This window comes from Lepidochelys kempii, chromosome 11, assembly GCF_965140265.1.
Source record: "Lepidochelys kempii isolate rLepKem1 chromosome 11, rLepKem1.hap2, whole genome shotgun sequence".
Classification (NCBI taxonomy): domain Eukaryota; kingdom Metazoa; phylum Chordata; order Testudines; family Cheloniidae; genus Lepidochelys; species Lepidochelys kempii.
In genome coordinates, this window is record NC_133266.1 from 32509233 (window position 1) to 32534049 (window position 24817).

At 40.9% G+C, this 24817-nt stretch overlaps 1 protein-coding gene across 27 annotated transcripts in view; it reads right to left on the minus strand.

Moving 5' to 3' along the window:
* BAZ2B (bromodomain adjacent to zinc finger domain 2B) overlaps positions 1-24817 on the minus strand; it is a 353401-nt gene that overhangs the window by 101310 nt on the left and 227274 nt on the right. For 21 of the 27 annotated variants that reach the window (XM_073305568.1, XM_073305567.1, XM_073305566.1 and 18 more), the window contains 5 exons: positions 23438-23626; positions 17832-17996; positions 16147-16340; positions 8755-8976; positions 1837-2235 (listed from right to left, as the gene is read on the minus strand). In XM_073305568.1, coding sequence (XP_073161669.1) covers positions 1837-2235; positions 8755-8976; positions 16147-16340; positions 17832-17996; positions 23438-23626 — 1169 coding nt within the window. The remainder of the gene's footprint in view (positions 1-1836; positions 2236-8754; positions 8977-16146; positions 16341-17831; positions 17997-23437; positions 23627-24817) is intronic. The other 6 variants (XM_073305587.1, XM_073305586.1, XM_073305577.1 and 3 more) reach the window with 2 other exon arrangements.

Here is a 24817-nt window from a genome sequence, read left to right on the forward strand (position 1 = left end):
AAGTCACTCAACAACAACCCTTTTGGAGTGCATGGAGCGGGACTGACAGGCTCCAAAGGGAATCCCATTCCATCCATTTTAACTAGAATTAAATCCTTATCAGGGATGCAACAAATCGGGAAGTTTATAACCTTCATAATCCAGCAAACTGAAGTCCTTCCAGATGCACTTACACTGTCTTTAGCGTCTTTTTTTTTTTTTTTTGAAGATATTATATTATGGTATTTCAGACTCCTCAGAATTCTGCGATGTCAAGATAGAAGATACGAAAAAAATATTGCCTCACTTTTCTTCGGCCTGGTCTAAACGACAGGCCTATATTGACATAACTACATTGCTTGGGGGAGCATGAAAAATCCACACCCCTGAGTGATGTAGTTATACCAACCTAACCCTCCCTGTAGACAGTGCTTTGCCGAGGAGAAAGCTTCTCCCGCCAACATATGTACGCCTCTCGGGGAGGTGGATTAACTATGCTAATGGGAGAGCTCTTCTCCCTTTGGCATAGACCGTCGTCATAGAAGCGCTGCAGCTGTGCCAGTGCAGCATTTTAAATGTAAACTTGCCCTTAGTGGATGTCAGACCTTACACATTGCCTTAAAACATGAGTTTCTATTGTTTTATTATTAGTGTCACGGTCCTTTCCCCCTCCCCCTATAGGTCAATGTTTGAAAGCCCTACTGGAGCTTGAAGAAACTCCCAAGTTTTTGCCTTTGCTAATTTTTCAAGGGTCCCCCAATGCAAAAATCCAACCCAATGATTAAGGACTGGAGACTACTCCCAAGAGAGCCAAACATTTTATGGGCTGCCTTCAGAAAATATCCATGTCATAGCCCCCATTAGGTTAGGGCAATGATTTCAGGTGAGACTAACGCTAACACACTACATTATTCTTGCATTGCTGTCTTAGTGCTAAGTTAGGGCTTCCCCCCATTACACTGGTGAGCATTCACACAAATAGTCTCACTGGAATCAATGGCTACTCGTGGAACTAAGGGCCAGATTTTTTAAAGGTATTCAGGACCTAAAAATATTGATAAGTAACTAGTGGGATTTTTAAAATGCCGTAGCCACTAACTTCTATTGATATCAATGAGGGTTGACATTTGTTAAAGCTACTAGATATCTAATTCCCACAGATATCAATAGAAGTTAGTGGCCTATACACTTTAAAAATCCCACTTGGCACGTATCTACATCTCTAGGCACCCAAATATCTTTAAAAATCTGGCCCTAAGAGCTTACCAGCATGAGCACTGGTTGCACAATATGGGCCACAGAGACTTACTGTAAACCTTGTGTGGCACTTTCATTGGCATTCTACTGACATTCAGTGGACTTGTAAGAGACCAGTGTCTGCAGAGTATGAAACTAATCAACCTTGAAACCAAGTATTTTCTGAAAAGCAACTACCCTGGATACTTCATGAACATGTTAGGATATGAGTTGATTTTTCCAAGCTATTGTTTCAGAATACTAAAAGGCACTGCTAATTTACACTACACACTCAGGAACATAAAACCTTTTACCTGAGGTTTAAGATTAGCTGTTCTAAAAGGCAACCAGATAGCATTAAAAGTGATATTAGTGCTCAACCACAAAGATAACCTTCACTAATAAACATCATTCAAAAATCCACATAGATTTTTTTTAAAATATGCCAAGATTAAGTCCTGTGTAATTTAAAACAACAAATATAATTCTCCCCCAAAACCCGGATTTTATAACAAAGGACTTGAGAAACATAACGCTGTAATTTGTTAAGGAGGACATGCATATAGACACTATGGCTGTAGAACAAAGTCAAGTATTGCTAAACCAGTAATTTCTACTCACCCGTTTTGATCTTACATCACTGGTTAAAGGGCTAGATTCTTCAGAGGTATTTTTATTCCCTGCTTTCAGTAGATCAGGAGAAGGAACTATACGTTTTAAATAAGTTTCCTTTTTGGCTTGATTTACCAAAGACAAAGGTTTCACACTGGGCACCAATCCCGTAGACTGTATTACACTTGTGTGTTTGTTCACAGATTCCTCCTTTGCCTGAGAGCTTTGGAAAATAAAGGGAAGCTGCTGTGACAAAACCTGAGGCTGCTTCTGCTGGGATTGGAATGACGAGGGAGTCTGGGAATCAGACACAAGAGGTATCTGCTGGTGTGTTCTCTTTTCCTGGGACTTTTCATGTGTTTTTTGTCCATCTGCTTTCATGTCTGTTACTCCACTATGCATTAGCACCTGTAAAATATTTTACAAAACTGTACAGATTACATACACTAGCCCATTAAATATTTAAGATGACAAACAACATTTTATATAGTTAATCTCCATAAGCAACTACGATTTCCTCAAAACAAGGTAACACATTTATTTTAAAATAATCTTACAATATATTTGATTGCTTGATCTTTTCCCCATAGGAAGTCACTGTTTAATATAAAAATAAGGCCAAAAAAATCAGTTTTGAAATGTATTCTTGATTATAAACCTAATGGAATGGTAAAATTCTGATATGTATGGGCTATTCCGCTTCTGACTGCAGTTTTCCGAGGCAGTTCAAAACTGTAACAGTCTCTGTGCTAGCCATGCCCCCTTCTCTGACCTGCTGCCAGATGATTCATTCCAAAAATGAGTAAAAACTTCACAGAATAAGATAAGTAAGAATAACTTCAAAGCCAACCAATAAACTACGTACAGTAGGCTATAGCCTACAGGCATAACTATCAAAATTAAACATTGTCCCTTGGCTTGGAAGCTAGCCAGGGAGGGTAGAACTGTGGGAGACACTGTAGCAGAAAGAAAATCATCAAGTAAGAAATTTACCATTCCACAAGCCCAGCCTATCCCACAGTTCTGATATAGATATAGATAGGAAGCAGTGAACAGCCAACCGACGTAGGGAGGGATAGGAAATACAGAATGAGATAAGGAAGAGCCCTTGGAATTAACTGGCAATGCTATTACTGAATCCCTGCATGCAGCACCTTACTGCCAAAGGAGGCTTCTGCAGAAGACATTAAGTCCACTTTGTAGTGTCTAATGAAGATTTTAATCAGTGAAGACCACTTTACTACCCTGCACATCTCTTGTAGTAGAAGCACAAGCTCTTTCCGCCACAAAGTCGCCACAGACCGTGTGGAGTGTGCCTTGATTAAGTCTGGAACAGGAGCACTTGACACACTGTATGCCTTTATGATGCATAGCTTGATCCATCTAGCTAGTAATAACATAGATACCTGAGCCCTTGGCACTTCAGATGAAAAGTGACAAACAAGGAGCCCGATCTTCTTGTCAGTTAGGTGCACTTGATATAGATCTTCAGTGCTCAGATAGAAGAGGTAATGGTGGTGGCGCCACACTGGCCAAAAGACATGGTTTTCTAATCTGATAGCACTGAAATTGGAACCCGCACTGCAGCTACCAGTGAGACCAGGCATCATTTACCCAGGCCCATTTCTTCATCCAGACCATTTACAACTCACAACATGGTTATTGAAAGGAAAGCGTTAGCTTGCACTGAGGTGATCTTCCAAAGTGATTGGAACTGTACTTTCCTCCAGCCGAGCTTCAACATTAAAGGCCTACTCCTCCTTCTGGACTAGGTTTTGCTCATGGTGTTAAGAATGCAACAAAAATCCTAAGGATCCTGGTAACCCAGTTATCCTGGACTTGCTTTATGAAGCCAGCCACAATATTGCCAGGTGTCAACACAGTGTCATATTCACAGGATCTTCTGGTTCCTTGACAGAGAACCCTCAGGTATCCAGATTTCTCAGAGCAGCCACACTGGCTAAACCAATATTTCCTAAGTGGAACCTACCACTGGTGTTAAAAGCCCTAGCCACATATTTTTTGAGCCACTGACATCAATATCTCCATTTTACCTATCCATCAAAACCTGTTTTCTGGTCACTATTATATCTGCTAGATGAGTTTCTGAACCTGGCAGCTTTATCCCCACTGTGTGTTCCATGACAACAAAGTGGTACTAAGAATCTCAGAATCATCTTGCCTAAGGTGAATCCATCTTTCCATGCCTTCATTCTGACCAAAGCGACAGCACCCAACAGAAAAGCTATTGCAAACTTGGAATAAGACTTTCTCACCTCATCTTCTGGATCACCTTTCTTAGAAGTGGAAAAAGTGGAAATGCATATTGCAGAACTTCTGGCCTTCTGTGTGAAAGACCATTCATTCCCAGGGAGGATTTGGGGTTTGTTTCCCTTGTGAAGTTCTTGGACTGCTTTGTATTCTTGTGACTGGTGAATAGGTTAATTGCCAGAAATCTGAACTTCTGAAAATCAGAGTGAGGATTTCCTGATTCAGGCACCATTCTGAGTTGTTGACTGCATCTCCTGTGCTGAGTCCTCTTTACTCATTTCATCATCTCCATCACTTCTGCATGTAGAGTTAACATTCCTTCTTCCATCTTGGTTACTGATATATGCCACAGTGGTCATGTTGCCCAACTGGACCAGAACGTGTTTGCCCTCTACATAGTTCTGGAATTTCCATAGGGCTAGCTTGACAGCTCTGAGGTCCAAGAAGTTGATTTTCTTGTTCCTTTCCTTGAAGTTTCAGGTACCTTGCACTGTCCTGTGCCCCAGATGCATTCCCCCTCTCATCAGGCTGGTATTGATCGTGAGTACCTGTGGGTCTGGAAGGCATATGGGAAGACCCTTGTGGATGTACCATGGGATTGTCCACCATCTGATAGTGTTCAACACCTGGCTTGGTACCCGACCTGATCTTGCATGCATTCTGGTGAATGGTTCCATACTTTCAGAAGAAAGGCCTGAAGGCACCTGATATGGAACCTTTCCCAAAGGGTGGCTCCTATACAAGAAACCAAGAGGTCCAGTTGCTGTGGACGATGAGCTATGGTCAGCCTTGCATACTTTACCAACATGGATATCAGGTTCTGGATCTTGGCGAATTTGTCCAGCGATGGGTAAAGCTTTGCCACAGAAGTGTCTATTTCCATTGCCGGGTGAATTCTCTGTGTGGAGCGAGTCAAGGACCTCTTCTCGATGTTCATCACAAATCTGTGCGCTTGAAGCAGTTCCAGCATCCAGATTGTGGCACTGTGTGCTACTGCTTGGGTCAGAGCCCTGATCAACATGTTATTTAGGAAGGGATACAAGTGAGTGCCCTAAGACCTGAGTATGGCTATTACTACCGCCAACATCTTGGTAAAGACCTTGGGGGGCAATAAGAGGCTGAATGGGAGCATTTGGTACTGGTAGCAGGCCATGCAAATCTCAGCAGTCTACAGTGGGATGGTCGTATGGGAACATCTGCTAGATGTTGTTACTTGCTAGGGTGGAATCTCATTTTCTTCATCCACCTGTTGAGCTGCTTGAGATCCAGAACAGCTGTGAATCCCACCCACACCTATCTCCCCTCCATCCCAGTGCTCTTCTGGACGATGAAGAAAATGAAGTAGTCCTAAGAATCTTTCTTCTGAGGAAACCCTCTTGGTCCTATGACCAGGAGATTTGAGATTTCATTTGACACCAGCTTACATTTGACAAAATTGCTCAAGATGGGGGACTGGCTGAAGATGGGATGGGGTGGGGACCTTAGTTTGAGGGAGTATCTGTGATTCAGTACATCTCTCACCCACTTGCTTGTGGTTGATCAAGACCATATTTTTTGAGAAGTGAGAAATTCTGCCCTCTAGATGCAGTTCTTGGTGGCTGCACATTCCTTTGTTGTTATGTTGGGCTTGTAGAGGCAGTGGATCCAGCTCTTGATTTTTCACCCAATCCCTGGTTCCAGGTTTTTCCCCAATACACCTGTTGTCTTTCCTCTGGTACTTTTGTAAGGATGACGGATGAAAGGTGCATTTTTTTCAAGTTCCTGGGTTTGTAGTCCCATCTCAGAGCACTAAGTGGGATGGGAAAGGATTGTTTGAGTTTGGCAGTGCTTTCTGCCACTATTTTGTCTAGCTTTCCCCCAAAGAGGAGAGAACCTCTGACTTCAGATGAACCCAGAATTTGTTTAGAATGAGCATCAACCTTCCATGAGCCTCTGGCTGCTGAAAATCTCACTGTATCCATTTTGGCATCTGCCACAAAGGCTGCTGCTCAGGAAATCTTCTTAAGTATGCACTGGAATTCAATATTTCTCCACCCAGTGTTCGCAGAGAGAAAAGCATAGCAAAACTCATGATGAAATTGTGTGATACGCCACATCTACCATTAATTAAAGACTTGCATGGTTGTCTGCCCTCACGGCCCCCCCGTGGATAAGTTTACTGGGTGAGGTATTTATGGTAGAGCTTCATGGTCTGCAGAGAAAATGACAAATTATCATCTTGTCTCATACCCCACTCAACATCAACCTGGGTTTCATTTACCTCGAAGGCAATGGAGCCTTCTGAACCAACCAGTTTTATACCAGACATGGAATTTGTACTGCAGCAGAATTTCGGTGACGTTTTAGACACAGTCCACCATGTCAATGTGGGCAGTTACAAACCAGGAGGCACATTGTTGAGGACTGCAAAATGACTCAACTTCCTGGAGGTTTTCCAATCATAATAAAAAGGCTGTGGCTTGGTTTGACCGGATTACATACGCCAAATAAATACTGGAATTCAGGATGGTCTCTGTTCTTCAGGGCCTTAAGGTCCTCCAGCCAGGACACTGTGGTTCCTGCAAAGCATGTAGCTGCCACAGATGCTCTAAGTATGGCCAACAAAGCTTCAAAGTACCTTCTGAGAATGGCTTCCATCTTTTTGTATTAGTTGTATCTTTGGGGAAGAAATCCCCTATAGATGGGATTACTCTATCTTTTGCTAAAGATGCCACAGCAGCATTGGTCAGTGGTATATCTGTAATGGCATTTTTTGGTTCTTGCACTTTATAATACCTAAGTGCATGCCTGCTAGTGCATTTACCCTCATCAGGGGTTTCCCATTCCTCTTTGATCGCATTCTAGAAGGATGTCTCGGATTATGATTTAGAAGGCAGGTACTGTATTTGCCTTTAGGATTGCCCTCTAGCACCTGCTCAGGTTGGATCTGGATCATGGCTGCAACCTTTCTGCACACTGTTTCAAACATTTTAAGAGGAAAAAAACCTTTTTTGTATTTTTTCCATGTCCTGCTCAGAGCCTGAATCTGAGCATTCCCCTTCCTCAGTAGAGACGGAGGCGTCTGAGTCAGAGGACAAATACCTCTTTGGTTTTTGTTGGGGTTTTTTTTTTTGGGGGGGGGGGGAGGGGGTTAATACTATCTCCTTTCTTTTTTGCTCTTTTTGAATTTTTTAGTTTTTTAGCCCTCTTTCCAGATGTTGCCATTCAGCTGTGGCTAGGGCTTACCTTTTATGGTTTGCTTTATGCAGTGCTTTGAGTCCTCCAGATAAATCTTCCTCCATGCCCTCCCCCTCAGGGTCCCACTCTCCCAACCTGGGAAATGGGGTTTCATTGCCAGAGTTCCCTGATTCTAGCTCTGAGTACAAGCACTGCTTCTCTCCCTAGGGAACTTAGAGGGAGACCTGGAGCCCTTTACAGGTTTTTTCTTTCTGGTCCTGTTCTGCCCTGAGACTTCCCCCCTGGACTGGCTGGTTGAAGTCCTCCTAGTCATTGGAATCTCTCCCCGCTCTGCTTTGTGTCCACAGATTGGGCTTTTCTATGTTGGAGTGGTACTTTCTTGGGAAGGGGTGGGGGGGGGGGAGGACCTGAAGTGCCTATCCAACTTACAGCCTATGCACTTGCAGTAGAAGGGCTGGCTGGCTCAGAACTGGCAGAGCACAATTCGCCTTCTGAAGAGCCTGTAAAAGCTGCCTTGCAGAACACCACTTGGATTTAGCTTGATGTTAGCATGACAGCTCTGCCATGCAAGGGGCAGAGGAATCCCACAGGGAGACACTGAAGTGCCAGTTCTGGGTGGCTGAGACCACCCCACGGCTCAACGTCTGATCCACAAGAGGGAAAAGAAAGACAGGCTGCTTACTTTTGCTACTGTCTGAAAAAAATTGAAAAAAACAACCTGTCAAAGAAAATTTGGGAGCAAAGTGAACCTCCACTTGACTGCTGCCACAAAGACAGAAGATCAGGCAGCAGGCTAGAGAAGAGGATCTGGCTAACACGAAGCTGTGCTACAACTTTGAATTGCCTCTGGAAACTGCAGACAAGAAGGGAATAGCCAATATGTATCAGAATTGTGGGAATAGAATATTGAGATTCCCATCCTGCTTTACTGGGTTTGGGTAGGGTAAAGGGTATACTAAGAAAAGAGCAGCTATGAACAGAATGCAGTATCCATGGTGACATACAGTTCAACTAAACTTTACAGCACAAAGTACTTAATTTGTCTCTACATATAGTATATATTTTCCAGTTTATAATAAAAATTACCTCCAGATCAAGCATTTCCTAGAAATTAACAACCAGCTGAGTTAAGGGCACTTTTTACTTTGAGCAAGCCATTAACTCCCAGGAAATGCTCTTCCCTGCCAAGTATTAATTCTTAAACAATGCCTCAGCTGGTACAAATCTGAGTTTAATTTTTCAGAGTAGCAGCCGTGTTAGTCTGTATTCGCAAAAAGAAAAGGAGTACTTGTGGCACCTTAGAGACTAACCAATTTATCTGAGCATAAACTTTTGTGAGCTACATCCGATGAAGTGAGCTGTAGCTCACGAAAGTTTATGCTCAAATAAATTGGTTAGTCTCTAAGATGCTACAAGTACTCCTTTTCTTTTTTCAGTAACAAAATTGCTAGCTGTACAATCACTATACAGCTATCATACCTTATTCTTGTTTTTATGTTGTGCTTCATTCTCTGAATCAGAATCATCATCTTCACTTTCTTCAATGCTTTGATCTTCCTCCTCCTCCTCCTCCTCCTCCTCCTCATCTTCTTCTAGATCATCTGAGTCACTGCTACTAATGCCTTCACTTGAGGTGTCCGAAGAGGAGCCTGAATCACTATCACTATTGCTGGAGCTTTCTACTGCTTTCTTTCTTGGTTTCTAGAGAGAAGATAAAAACTTTATTAATGGTAATCTTTAATTTGTTACATTATTCATCTCTTCTTGACATGGTCTTATCGGTCTTGACTAATATTATCAGCAATTCTCTAGCGTACCTTATTCTCCTGATGTTCTTCGGAAAGAAGAAAGAGGAACTATAAAATGAATACATTAACCATATCTGGTGACCTGTATCCCACTGAATGTGAGAACACACTGTCATCAATTTTAAGGACAATATGAGAGATTCTTTGTGTAACTGCCAAATTCAGGCCTAGACAATTGGGTGACTACACAGAGTGTGTGTTCTAACAAGCCTGAAAACAATAAAACCTACAATAAGCTCCATCAAGATATTTCAATAATCATGCTGTGACAATTTGGTTAATCTGTCTTTGTACAACGTATTAATTTTGTTTGATATTGTGGCCCTTCTATGTTGTCTGTGTCAGACTGCAAACTCTATTTTGAACGAGGGGCTGGTTGCCTTCTCACTTCCATGTTGGACTTAAATGCTGAGGGGTGCTGAAGGGAAGTGTGGGGCGGGGCAGGGAATGGTGCCTACAAGTCTGTCTTTGAAAGGGACAGAAGTTAAGGGCTATTAACTAGTTATTAACTAGTTAAGGGCTATTAACTAACATAGTTAAGGGCTATTAACTAACATAGTGTTTCTATTGCTTAGTGCTATAAATTTGCATGGCATTTCCAGGAAGGAAGAGATGGCCCCTGCGTCAAAGCGCTTAAAATCTGTAATAGGCAAGCACAGGAAACAAACAAGAGAAGGTAGCAACAAGGTGACAAAAATACAGAAGATGACATGAAATATATATTGAAATTTCAAAGAACAGATTTTGAAATGTGATAGATGAGGCTTGCAAAGTTAGCCAAACAAGTGTATTTGCTTTCAGGAGGGACTCTTGAAACATTAAGACAGGGATGTCACATCAGATGTAAGGGGCAATGTGAAAAAAAAAGGCATGAATGCACTTAGGGTGAAGGCAAAAAGCATAAAGGCAAGTATTGACAGAGTGCAAGTTATAAAGGTAGAAGGTAGGGAGAAACAAGGTTTAAGATGTAGGCAGGGACAGAGGAGTTGAACAGCACCTTGAAAGCAAGGATGAGATGTGCGTAAACTAGATACAGATACATGGAGCACTGAAGAGGTCGTAGGGAGAATGAGATAGTGTCAGACCAGTATGAAGGGAAAATAATTTACACTGCACTATGCAGACACATTGAAGAGCAGAACATCAGGGTGTCTGGAAAGAACAAAGTGACAATACTTTTAAGTTACAATAGTAATGGGAATGTCTAAGAAAGCACCTTTAGAAAGAATTTTTTTTCTTTACTTCCTTTTTAAAAGGAATATATCAGAAGATTGGTATAGTCAAGTAGCTTTTTATCATGGCTACTGAACAGTAATCATATTACTGAAACAATAGGAGCCTAAAAAGAATTGAGAATTCTATGCTGAAATCCCAAAATTTGTTGTTTTAAGAGGATTTATTGGAATTAATTGTATGGACTGCTAACCATGTATGGACTGCTAACTTGTGATACACCTGGGCTGAATTTACATGAGGGTGGAGCTATTTGGCATTTGCGATAGTTATTAAACACAGCATTTAGAACAAATGAACGTTTAATTACTGGTCAATCATAGAGTTTTCATTTCTGTTATGGGCTTGTCAAGATTGGTCTGACTGCTTCAGTAGGGCTTTTGCCATGTCTTTACCCTATATGCAATACTGTGACTCATGATATTTAAAACACTATAAAACAGGTACTTATATCCTGTGCAACTGGTTTCAGTGGAGCTGCTTCTGTTTATTCAAGGTCAGAATCTGGTCCTAGATGTTTAGTGATTGATCCTCTTTATATCATATTTAAATGTCTTTATCTTCCTTTCAAATACTAGGCACAGAAGTAGGATGTGTCTTCATGAAGGTTAAGGTCTTAAAATGAAACAGAACACCATGATTTGCAAGCAGTAAAATGAGCAGAACTTCCTGAGATCAGATATATAGGACAGTATTTAAAATGGGTGTTTACCACACAATGATGATATTTACCTCTACTGTGATACCCATTAGGAACAGTATCCCCGATAATGTCACGGCAAACCTGGTGACTGAACTTTGTGACTTTGTCCTCACCCATAACTATTTCACATTTGGGGACAATGTATACCTTCAAATCAGCAGTACTGCTATGGGTACCCGCATGGCCCCACAGTATGCCAACATTTTTATGGCTGGCTTAGAACAACGCTTCCTCAGGTCTCGTCCCCTAATGCCCCTACTCTACTTGTGCTACATTGATGACATCATCATCATCTGGACCCATGGAAAAGAAGCCCTTGAGGAATTCTACCATGAGTTCAACGATTTCCATCCCACCATCAACCTCAGCCTGGACCAGTCCACACAAGAGATCCACTTCCTGGACACTATGGTGCTAATAAGTGATGGTCACATAAACACCACCCTACACCGGAAACCTACTGACTGCTATACTTACCTACATGCCTCCAGCTTTCATCCAGACCACACCACACGATTCACTGTCTACAACCAAGCTCTAAGATACAACCGCATTTGCTCCAACCTCTCAGACAGAGACAAACACCTACAAGATCTCTATCAAGCGTTCTTACAACTACAATACCCACCTGCTGAAGTGAAGAAACAGATTAACAGAGCCAGAAGAGGACCCAGAAGTCACCTACTAAAGGACAGGCCCAACAAACAAAATAACAGAACGCCACTGGCCGTCACCTTCAGCCTTCAACTAAAACCTCTCCAACGCATCATCAAGGATCTACAACCTATCCTGAAGGACGACCCATCACTCTCACAAATCTTGGGAGACAGGCCAGTCCTTGCCTACAGACAGCCCCCCAACCTGAAGCAAATACTCACCAGCAACCACACACCACACAACAGAACTACTAACCCAGGAACCTATCCTTGCAACAAAGCCCATTGCCAACTGTGCCCACATATCTATTCAGGGGACACCATCATAGGGCCTAATCACATCAGCCACACTATCAGAGGTTCATTCACCTGCACATCTGCCAATGTGACATATGCCATCGTGTGCCAGCAATGCCCCTCTGTCATGTACATTGTCATGTACATTGGTCAAACTGGACAGTCTCTACGTAAAAGAATAAATGGACACAAATCAGACATCAAGAATTATAACATTCAAAAACCAGTCAGAGAACGCTTCAACCTCCCTGGTCACTCAATTTCAGACCTAAAAGTTGCAATTCTCCAACAAAAAAAACTTCAAAAACAGACTCCAATGAGAAACTGCAGAATTGGAATTAATTTGCAAACTGGACACCATTAAATTATGCCTGAATAAAGACTGGGAGTGGATGGCTCATTACACAAAGTGAAAACTATTTCTCCATGCTAATTTTCCCACTACTGTTACTCACACCTTCTTGTCAACTGTTTGAAATGGGCCATCCTGATTATCACTACAAAAGTTTATTTTCTCCTGCTGATAACAAGTCACCTTAATTGATTAGTCTCGTTACAGTTGGTACGGCAACACCCATTTTTTCATGTTCTCTGTGTATATATATCTTCCTACTGCATTTTCCACTGCATGCATCCGATGAAGTGGGTTTTAGCCCACAAAAGCTTATGTCCAAATAAATTTGTTAGTCTCTAAGGTAACACAAATACTCCTTGTTTTTTTTACAAATATAGAGGCATAGTTATTTAGTTATCTAAGGCAACTGGCAAGTATTTAAGTGTCCAAATTCCATGGACATCTTTGAAAATATCAGCCTATGCCTCTCAAAATATCTCAGGACTACTTCTTGATTCCGCTTTACTACTGAACTAGGAAAAAATGACCATCTTCACACTCCTTTTATCTTCAGACAAGGCACAGACATCAAAAATAGTGAAGTACTCTTTAGCATCAGACCTTTCAGTGCAGTCTTTACTTTTGCCCATTTGTTTTCCTCCAGCGATCTTCCATGTGCCCAACAGATCACTCAAAATCCCACCCTAATCCCTTCCCACATTTTTAACTTCAGTTCAACTCCTCAACCTTTGAGTTTCTATTTAAAATGACAAACACAAACCGGTAAGTGACACAAAAGTACTCCTTTTCTTTTTGGGAATACAGACTAACACGGCTGTTACTCTGAAACCTGACAAATGTAACAATTGCTCCAGGTACAGAAACAGGGGAGGGAAAAAATGTAACAGAAGAGGGGATTGCTGAGTTCTTGTTTATAGCTTTCTGTATGTCTTGACACCAGTGGGTTGAAACCCAATTGAAATCTTCTATTGATGAAGGGCTATCAGGTCCATGGTGCTTCTGATCCAAGCCTGGATCTGTGGAGAAGGGTTCAGGATGAAGAACACTAACTGGGACAGAATTAGAAAGTTCTGATTTAAAGAAAGTCAGTATCATTTACAAAAAGATATGAGAACCAACAAATCTAGGGTTACATTGTGAGGGAAATGACAACAGAAACATTTTGACAGACAAAAGCTCTGGACATTCTGTAATTTACCCAGCTTTGGATGCAATAGTGAAAACAGTCAAATTTTTTAAGTAGTATACATGGCAAACTATCGGAATAGATAAAGAACTGTCTTGATTTTAAAGCCAAGTGATACTTGGTGAATTGAAACAATAGAGGTGGAAGGTGGCACCTAAGAGCAGTCACAGGACAAAATCTACCGATGATTCAGACCTGGTAGTTAAAGGAAACAGACAACACAAAGAAGAGGGGAGGAGGGACTGTGAAAATCAGAATGATTTCTACAGACTAAAATCAAAGGCCGGTAATTGGCTTATCCAGCTCAGTTTGGAGACTGAGGCTTAGGTCCAAAAGATGAAATTTGAATGATTTCTACTGTTTCATGGTTATGCCACAAACTACTCTGCAAGAAGAGAAATTTGGAGGTAATGACAGATAAAATTCCAATACCTTTGGCACTATGCTTAATGGCAGTAAAAAGCAAGCAAACACCTGGGATACATAAAGAGAGGTATTATTAAAGATACTGTGTCCTGGGAAATTCCTTACTTGTGTATGAGGCAGAAACGTGGCCACATTTGCATGCAAATCTTATGAACTGATACAAAATTATTCTTCAACTGCTCCATTTCTAAATTTAATAAACAAGTCTGGAGTATCTAAAAAGCATAATAAGATTCCAACATGTATAGCAGAACATTCCAATGCATTTGAAGGTTGTTAGAGGGTGCATGTTTAAACAGTATTCTGAGGTAAAATGTGTTTTATACTTTTGGTGGGATGGATTTTGTGAAAAGACTCCCCAGATAAGCTTGGCATCAAGGTAAATGAGAGTAAGGAAGTTATCCAAGCCTGCATCTTAAAACACCTAAAAATCTTAGATTTTTAAATGTTTTGCATGTCCCAAGCCACACAAAAAAATAAAATTAAAAAATATAGTGTTTGAAAATGTAGTGTGGAACAGCAACGATCTAATAAAAGCCCATATCGAGAAAACTCTAATTAAGATTTTCAGGACTAAGTGTGAGTATTTTAAGGTAGATTGCTGGATATAAACATCAAATCTACTTCAAAAATTCTGACTAAAGTTCACATTTAATTCATTTCACTTAGAGCATTTGGAGCATATAGACCGGGGTGGGCAAACTTTTTGGCCCAAGGGCCACATCTGGGTGGGGAAACTGCATACAGGGCCATTAATACAGGGCTGGGACAGGGGGTTGGGGTGTGGGAGGGAGTGCGGGGTGCAGGGAGGGGCTCAGGGCAAGGGGTTGGGGCAGAGCAGGGGTGCAGGGTTTACGAGGGGGCTCAGGTGCAGGAGGGCTGCAAGGTGTGGCAGACGGCTCAGGGCAGGGGGCTGGGGTGCAGGAGGGGGCTCAGGGCAGGGGGCTGGAGTGCAGGAGGGGGTGCACAGTGCAACAGGGGCTCAGGACAGGGGGTTGGGGTGCAGGAGGGATGCAGGGTGCAGCAGGGGGCTCAGGGCAGGGTGTTGGGGTGCAGGAGGGGTGTGAGGTGTGGCAGGGGGCTGCGCAGGAGGGGTGCGACAGGGGGCTCAGGACAGGGGGTTGGGGTGCAGGAGGGGGTTGAGGTGGAGGCAGGGGCTCAGGGCAGGAAGTTGGGTCCGGGGCGCAGGAGGAGTTTGAGGTGCAGGCTCCGGCCTGGCACTGCTTACCTGGAGCAGCTCCAGGGTGGCAGCGGCGCCCCATGCTCCTGGTCAGCAACACGTCCCTTCGGCCTCTGGGGGAGGGGAGGCAGAGGGCTGAGCACAACACAAGAGCAGTGTGCAGAGCCCTCTGCTGCCCCTCCCGCAGCGGCTGCAGGGACGTGGTGCCAGCCGTTTCCTGGAGCAATGCAGGGCCCGCGGCACCACAGGAGTGGTAATCCCGCGGGCCAGATCCAAAGCCCTGAGGGGTCGGATCTAGCCCACAGACCCTAGTTTGTCCACCCTTGGTATAGACCATTGTAACGGGAAGAGGCAAGAAGGCTATGGTATCAAGTGACTCACAAAAAGTATCAGAATTAATGCACTTCTGTCCTTTGACATTTAATCTAGTTATTGGCAGTCGGTACTGTCCAAGTGCCTTCCTTTCCAACCACAAGGAGACCGAGTTCTAGCCTCCAGTTTTCTATTGCTTGGACATAAGTAACTTGGGACTCAGTGAAGCGAAGTACTTAAACACGTGTCTAACTAAGCATGTGAGTAAGCCTACTTCAGTGCAACTACTTGTGCTTAAAGTTAGGCATATGCTTAAGTACTTTGCTGAATCGAGGCCACTAATAGTACTTCCATTCCCTCATAGATAGGAACTCCCACATGGGAAGATATATGAATCTTTTCTCGAAGTGCCGGAACGTTCTTTTTGCTATGAAATTCAATGTTATCTTCCCATGCATGACCAAGTATGACTGATCTACTCAGGTTAGCAGAACGTACACATAAAGCTCTATGCCCATTAACTAAAAACCAGCATTAATCAACTGGTGCCAGGTGAGAGATCCTGCATTAGTGAAAAAGGAAATCCCAAGACATTGGCAAAGGGGAATAAAACACTTTAAAACTCCATGGTCTGCAATGAAGATTATATTATAAAGGCCAATACTATAATCTTACATCTTTAGCCATGAATCATCAGCTTTTTTAAGTTATTTACCTTATCTTTGATTTTGTCAGCTCTGGTATCCAAAAGCTTGTTTTTGTTTTGTTCCTGGTTACATTTGCGACCTCCCCCTCCTGAGGTTATAGCCTTTGCTTGTCCTGCAGAACTTGCAGTGGTAGTAAGCAATATGGATGTGTTGACCCCAGATACTGATGTTGTACTGTTCCCATTTACTGATCCATTCACACCTTAGAAAAAAAAATTAAAAACTGTGGTTTACAGAATCGTAGACATAAAGAAGTCACTTCTGTGGTGAGTTATGGTCATATTAGCCTATATTAGGGGTACCTGTAGCAAGAGGTACAGATAAAGACATATTTAAATATTCAAAGACATATTTAAATTCTAAAATATACTGTCCTATAAAACACTGCTACCCCAAGAAAAGGAGTAATTTGGAAGAGGGGGTTGTTGTTTGTTGTTGTTTTTGAGGAAAACATGACAATACCAATAAGGAGACATAAAAGACAGGCTTGAATAATTTGTAGTTTACTGTCAGAAATCAAGAATTGTCTGTTTTCAACAATACACTTAGACATTAGTCAGTAAAGATATAATTTACTCTGTTCAAAATAAAGAGCTTAAAAACATACACTGTGCTAAGCCTCTGCTAGGAGGAATCCCTTCATATCTTAAAGATAAAGAGAGAAGTGTGTGTAGGAAGCTGCATCCACAGCTTGTTATTGTACAAGGCCTGTTGGGGAGTGGAGAGATATCAATGAAGAAAAAGTGAGAAACTTGAAAGAATTTCATTTGAAATCAGACAAGTTTTAGTTTTGCATATTAGTTTCAAAAACTAAGTTTTTCAAGAGGTAATCCTTGACACACACATAATTTCCCATTCTGGGGTTCTGGAATCTTGAGCACGTGGACTTGGGAGCATGGAAGAGGATGCTAAAAACTTCCTGACTACTGCCCATCCATCAAGATCTCAGTTAAACAATATAAATTATAATTTATACTATATAGAGAGAGGATATGTGATTGCACTGGATAAAGGTTTTATTGGTGAGAATTTGGAAAGATTGCAGTAAGAAATCTGAAGGCCATGTTCACTGCTGCACCTCCATCTGTTTTAAAGAGCCAGCATTTAGAGGCTTGCACAACTAAGGCACAAGTCCTGAACTCGGCACCTGACCCAAATGCCTGGGCTTAATGACACACACCTGCACCCTGGGCCCTCTATCACTACCACCAGCCAAATCTCCTGGGGAAGCGAGGTGAAAAACAAGAACATCTGTAAAATTATGATATCCCATGGCTCTTCCCCGCCTTTCCCTGCATGCTGCTGCCCTGGAGGTGGGTACAGTCCCCCACAGCCAGCCCCCAACTTTGACGACGTAATGGAACAATATTCGCTACAGGTGACCAAATATAGACTTATATATCAACCTACTCCTTTAAAAACAAATCTGCTATGCATACTCGGTATGCAGTGATCTAGATATAATCATAGAAAAACAAGAAATCAAAAATATATGTCCTAGAAGTGGTATTCAGTGACTGAAAGCCCATACTTAGATACCTGATGCCCCACTGCCAAAATAAACTCATACTAAATTGTTTAGATATGGCAAGGATGATGATGATGAATTCAAAGTAAAACTCATGCACACTACCAGAAACAGATGGTATAGGGCTCAGGCTTGTTTTATTCATGTTACAACTTCAGCTGTTACCTTTTTCTAAACCACCTCGACTATTTTTCCCTGTATTTCTTGAATGGAATGAACTGGAATCATGATTCTGGGCAGGAGGAGCAAATAGTGGTGGAATTCCCAGAAGAGGTGGAAAAAAAGCAGCCCCTGTACGAGTGTGCACATCTGTTCGCCACCATTCTGAACCTCAAAGAAGAAGAAAAAGGAAAAAACCCAAACATTAGTTATCCCACTCAATTTATTTTTTTAATCTTCATCTAATGAAGCTTCTGTATGCAATTTACAGCAGATCCACAAAATAAATTCTGCCTATTTTAAAGTGGGGACAGGATTTATCAAAAGTGCCTAAGTGACTTAGAAGGACAAGTGTCACTGACTTTCTCTGGAATTTACATTCTGAAGTCATTTAAGAGCTTTTGAAAATTACACCCTCAATTTTTATTCATTCCCATTTTGAAAACAAGCATGTGAAAAAAAAACAAATAAGTTGCAATACTGAGGTGACCACACCAAAATTACATTGGTCGAAAACACCATCAGGAAACACAGTCACTTTTGCATGCTTATTGTCCACCCCGTGAAGAGTGAAAGTGAGTCACTGCTGTGCCTCTTAAGAGGTACAGCCCAGAACTCCCAAGCCAGGGAGACAAGATGCTATGGTGCCTTTATGTAAGGTTTGAACCCTCCCAATTTTGATCTACTCTTGGTTCTATATCGTAACTTGAACACCCCTGGGGACCTCTCCAAGTTGAGACAGCCTGAGGCTTCCCTGTGGTAAACAATGATGCCAGGAACCTGTACAGCTCGGCCCCATACATGACCATTGTGCCCCCAGCCCTGCCTCAGTTTGCCCCCTACACCAACACTTGGGGGGAAAAAAAGGTCCTTAAAAGGCAATCTTTTTGTTGTTTTTTACAGAGCATGCACAAGGGGGTGGGGGGGAAATCCTCCCACAACCAGAAAGGGCTGTCAGGGCTCCTTTATGCCACTCCTGGACTTCTACACAACATAAAGAGGTCTGAGTAGGGGATGAGAATCTCACTTTGGAATAAACTGATATATCACGTTGAAATAAACTGATAATGTAACATGGTTTGTTGTGTTTCTAACAAAACAGGAAATCAGTTTTAGTCTTGATTAATTCATGAAATCTCCTTTTTTCAGGCAGATCAAATATACAACCATTTGACATGGTCCCTTTAAAATTCAATTATTTTGGTTACTAACAGAGCAGCATCTTCGAATTTTTATGGCATCTTTCACCTGGAAAGTGCCCAAAATACTATATATTAAATATTGTACATAAAACAGAGACATGGTGGGTGAGGTAATATCTTTTCATTGGACCAACTTCCGTTGGTGAAAGAGAGGAGCTTTTGACCTTACACAACGCTCAAGCTAGTCCAATAAGAGACATTACCTGCTCTCTAATATCCTGGGACGAACACGGCTACAACATTACTGCAAATAGACTGTACATATGGCACCTCAGACACACAGCCATCTCTGATGCAGAGATTAGTAGTGAGGTAGACAACCTGTGGACCGTTCACTGCCCAACAATGTTGATGCCTGAACTTGTAGGGGATCCATGATGGCATACAGATCAGCCCAAGAGAATGGTTTTGCAGTATCAGGGCCATAGTTTGTAATAGCTGTTGAAGTTACTACAGTGGAGCCAACTTAAAAACACTTGTTAGAATTAACACATTTATTCAGCAACAAACCAAAACACACAGCATAATCCAGAAAAAAACTTTTACATCACTTCTAAAGGAATAAAACCGTTAAAAGAACAAGCTCCTTTGCTTAGAAAAATAAAAATAAAATAAAACAAAATAAAAAACCAACCCCCAAAACTGGTAAAACAACTGGTTCATGTTTAGGCAAGGGAAGACCTTTTAGAAGCTTCACTTAAATAAAAGTGGGGGGAAGTCATGATCTTATACTACTTGTAACAAAGGAGTGACAGAAATAAGATCTGTAAATGCAAATATAACATAGGTACAAAACAAGTTTGGACTTAATAAAACAAAGCAGTTAAGCAAGTCTGTACTGCTACATAAAATACTGTAGCTTCTGAAAGAGACAGGGAACTTACAGTTTCCTTCATGGCTTGACACACTGTTTTTTTGTTTGTTTGTTTTTGTTTTTTAAGTGGTGGTAGCAGCTCTTTTGATTGGGTTGATCAACATTAAGGAAAGAAATTGTTATAATATATTATGCTATTTTACTCACCAAAAACCCCCCAAATAACCTCTCTCAGGGTTGCTGATGAGGCCAATGGAGCATAAGATTATAGAGTAAGCTTCCAAGGGAAATAATGGAATCCCTATTACCAATATGATTAAAAGTATAGACTGACAGAGCAGTAGAAATACACAGTAGGGAACAATCTGCACAGGTAACAGGATAGACTAGATGACAAATAGGCCTTTTATATCCGATTCATGTCATTTTCTGAATTAGTGTCCTCCTCTTGGAAATTGCTCCTTTAAGGGTTTCTGTGTGCAATTATGCTTTAAAATATATATATAGATACACTTTAAAAAAGCAGCAGGCATATGCATCAGCTTTGAGTAAGTTCTGTGTGATCAAGTTGAGAACCTGAAGAATCCGGGATTAAACAAAGACTGTGAATGGCTAGCCAACTACAAAAGCAGTTTCTCCTCCCTTGGAGTTCACACTTCAACTGCTAGAAGAGGGCCTCATCCTCCCTGATTGAATTAACCTCATTATCCCTAGCCTGATTCTTGCTTGCGTATTTATACCTGCCTCTGGAAATTTCCACTACATGCATCCGACTAAGTGGGTATTGACCCATGAAAGCTTATGCTCCAATACATCTGTTAGTCTATAAGGTGCCACAGGACTCTTTGCTGCTTTTGAAGAATCCATTGCTCCACTCCACAGGAATGCTTCATTTTTAAAGAGATGATACCAACTTCAATACAGTTTGAAGATGGAAATTGTACCAACAGGAGGCAAATTCTGCTGTTATTTACACGGATGTCAATTTCTCTAGTGAAGGTAATAAAGTTACACCTGATTTACACCAGTGTAAGGGAGAGTAGAATTTAGCCTTTTATTTTAAACAGTCATTTAGAATTACTATTCAAGAAGAGCATTTGGAACGGAAGGTTAGATTACGTAAGTGTCACGTTTTACATTCACTGGCTGACACTATTAATGGTTATGAAAACTGGATTGTGAACAATGCCAGTGACAGACAGTCTGAGCTTTTAACCTGCCATGGTGTCACTCAGTATGGAGTATGTAAACAAAACAAAGAGCAATGAATTCATAATAAAATGTGGTGATTACTGCTCAGGAAAAGGTAAGAATATTTCAGATGTATCAAGATGTGGAGACCACCTGAGAAAGAGAATGCACTACCATGTGCTAAGAAGGGAACACAAAGAGAACAGCGATAGGGAAACACAAAGGATAGAATCGCACAAATACCAACCAAGAAAATTGTTTGTCCCTGGTGCGAAGGGCCACCTTCAAAGATTCAAATGACACAGAATGGCTATGTACAGTTATATAGCTATGTATAGTTATGTAAAGTTTCTATATTGTCTGATATTATAACAAATGGGATGTATGAACTCAAGACAGTCTTTTAGCAGGACAGCAAAGCAAAATTGTCTGAGAAAACATAAAACTAAAAATTCTCTCTATATGCAAATCTTAGTCATAAAAAAATTGTACCTTTATAGATAAGATGCTTCCAGGTTAACTGAAGCACCCAAGAGGTCTCTTTTCCAAGACCATCACTGAAAAGCAGATAAGTAATGATTATGGGCCTGATCCTAAGAGATGCTGAGGAAATGCAACTCTCATTAAGAGTTTATTTTACTTCAGACACAAAGGATTGACATCTATGGTAAATGTGGATGTTAAACATCTCTCAGAATAAGGCTTCGAGTAAGTAACTGTCATTCTATTGCACCAACATCCAGTAGATAAAATGGTTACAGCTGCATGAATCATTCAGCCATAACAGAGACAAATCACTGAATGACAATATTGTCCCAGGATCAATGTCTCCTGCTCTGAATATAATTTTAACCTTCTAGACTTCACCTCAACATGCATTTCTCTAAATGCCTTGCCTCTGCCTAGGTGTGGACCTTTATCTAGTGACAACGTTCTACTTCTGTTTTATTGATATGATTTCTAAAAAATAACTAGGTCATTTTGGCAAACAAAGTAAAAGATTACAAGAGAACTAGCTATAAGGTTTGTTCAGAGTTTTTATCAAGAGAGAATGAGTAAGCCAAGTGGAATTCTGCAGGTAGAATTCAATTCTTCCACATTTTTTTTTTTTTAAATACAGTCTTTACACAGTGTTAAGTCCCTAGAAAAGAGAATTCCTTTCTCATGGGAAAATATGCTGTTGCAATCTACAGAAGACTGAGTTAGGAAAACACTTCGCTTTATCAGGAGACAAATTTTGACACTCACACTTCTCTAGGATGCTCAATGTGTATTAAGACATGAGGTTTTGTTTCCTCAGAGAGGGGATTTAGAGAGTTCTAAATACTAGCAGAATTAGGATGTGGGAAAATACTAGCAGAATATCTGACACCCTAAGCTTGAAGTCAGATGCTACTGGTGCACAACCATCTCCCGCAGAATTCTGCAATTTGCTTTAGGATAAGGCTTATTAGAGCTTATTGTACAGATTTTACAAGATGGCACCATGAATAAAAATTTATTACCAGTAACAACAGTTATCTAAGGGACAGCAGCAATAATCATCACTACCCTACAGCAGTGTCTATAGTAGTTCCATACTTTGGGACCCTACTGAGTTGCTACAACTTGACAATTTGTAGGTACCTATTCACCTGGGGCAAAATTTACAAAATTAGCTATAGAACCCAGGTTCCAAGTCCCATTTACAAAAGTGACAGGCACTTAGGATCCTAAGTCCCATTGACTTTCAATGAGACATGGGCACCCTGAGTCATTTGAAGTGCTTTTGGAAATTTTACCCACTGTCCTTGACCCCAAAGTGAAGAAAAAATTCATGTTTCTTATCAATCAATCACAGCTTGAGCTGACAAAAGGACAAGTAAAATCAACCATTATCTCTTGAGCTTGGTTAGAACTTTCACTATTACAGGTGTCAGACAGAAAACAACTGAAAAAGTTACCCCAAAAAAGGGAGAATAGATCCATTACCCTTCCAACTTTTCTCCATATTAAATAAATACCTTCCAATCTTATTGTTTGTGATAAATACATCCACCTAATAGAAACAAAGACATGTTAAGATGGAAAAAAACCAACAAGTGTCTGTCTGGTTAAACCTCACTATTGGCAAGAACATGTACTACTTCAGTTACACACTACAGTGGTTCTTAGAGAACCACTCTTGAGGGGCTATTAGTGAGAATCTCAGCCAATCTGCAATGTTTTCCTTTCCTCACATTGTAAATTACACTCAGGAATCTCCTAGACCTTGCCCAGTCCTAGATCTTGAGGTCTTTGACACAGGAAAGTTGAACCTCTTCTACTTTGCTTGTTGATGTAAAATAAATCACTGTCTATTTGAATTAGGACAGTTCATTGTTTCTTCTTCAGAAGGTTGAATATTCTTTGTAACAGATGTTTACCTGGAAAAGGTGCTAGATGGGGATGTGCTGCTAAGGCTGTGGGAGTACCAAGTGTTCCCAAGCCACCAAACTCTGAATGCCCTGAGCTGGCTGTATGTAGACCAAAGACTGGGTGGCTGACCATTGGGAAGGCACTCGACACTGTGGACAGGTTACACGGTTGATCCCCAGCTGTTCTGAATAAATGTCCTGAGGGGAAAAAACAACACTTGAAATTCTACTATCAAAAACAGATACTAATCATGTGAAGCCCAACCCTCATGCTTATAGAAAGTTTATAAAACTCTTTTCACATTTTTTTAAAGAACTGTTGTGTAGTTTTACATGTGGTATCCTTTGTTATTGCCATTTGCTTCCTATAAAACACAGATATTATCTGGAAACATTAACAATCCTAATACAAAATTTGAAATATAAAAGATGGTAAAAAGATATAGCATTTATCACTGTAATTATTTTAGCAGTCGAAAGTTTTTCTATTCCTTTTAGATAGTGGTGCAGGATCAGAGATAAACCATGGGACCTGCATGACCACAACTGACAACCACCAACAACACTGCCATATCTATCCTTATATATATATATATAAGGCTGTATTCTGCAGTCTTGACTCAAGCAAACTCCCATTTTACTTCAAATAGGAGGACCTGCAAATCAGGCCTTGTACAAACAAACAAATCTAAATCATGTTTTGAGTATTTAAAGTTTGTGTATTTGTTACTACAGCCCAAAACTTTCAAAAGATTCTATAAGTCTTTCTGGAGCCATAAAACAAGCTGTATGAAAACTAGCTTCAGAAATCTTTTCCCTAGAGTAATCTCCATTTCAATCAATGGGTATCAACTATTGATTATCCTGTTAAAAAAACCAGAGTCCAACTACATGTACACCAGTTGGTTCTCCTACATCCAATATTCTGATGGAACACACAACACAATTCTAGTAGATTGGAAAGGAAAATAATACTTTTCCTTTTCAGAAAGTATGTTAGTATGTCTCTAACATATCATGTTCAACTCTCTATTTAGCTATTGGTTCAGACAATGTATCAAGTAGTAACACAAGGCACACTGTCTGTAATTCCCAGAATCATCCCTAATACCTTTTATAAATATATGAAAGACAGGTAAAATTGTTACCCACAAGTCATCTGTTAACAGTCAATTTTAATGAGAGAATGTATATTTTTTATTAGCAGCTCAGCCACTTCATTCCTAAATTCCTTCAGAACTCTTATAGAATACCATCATGCAGTCCTGGTTCCTAGCTGCTGTTTGGCACTTCCTCATCTGACAGACACCTCAATGTCATATTTGAAAGGACTACCTCTGAGGCAGACACTGTTTAAAGGCATGCTTTTGTGACTGTGATATAGTTTCT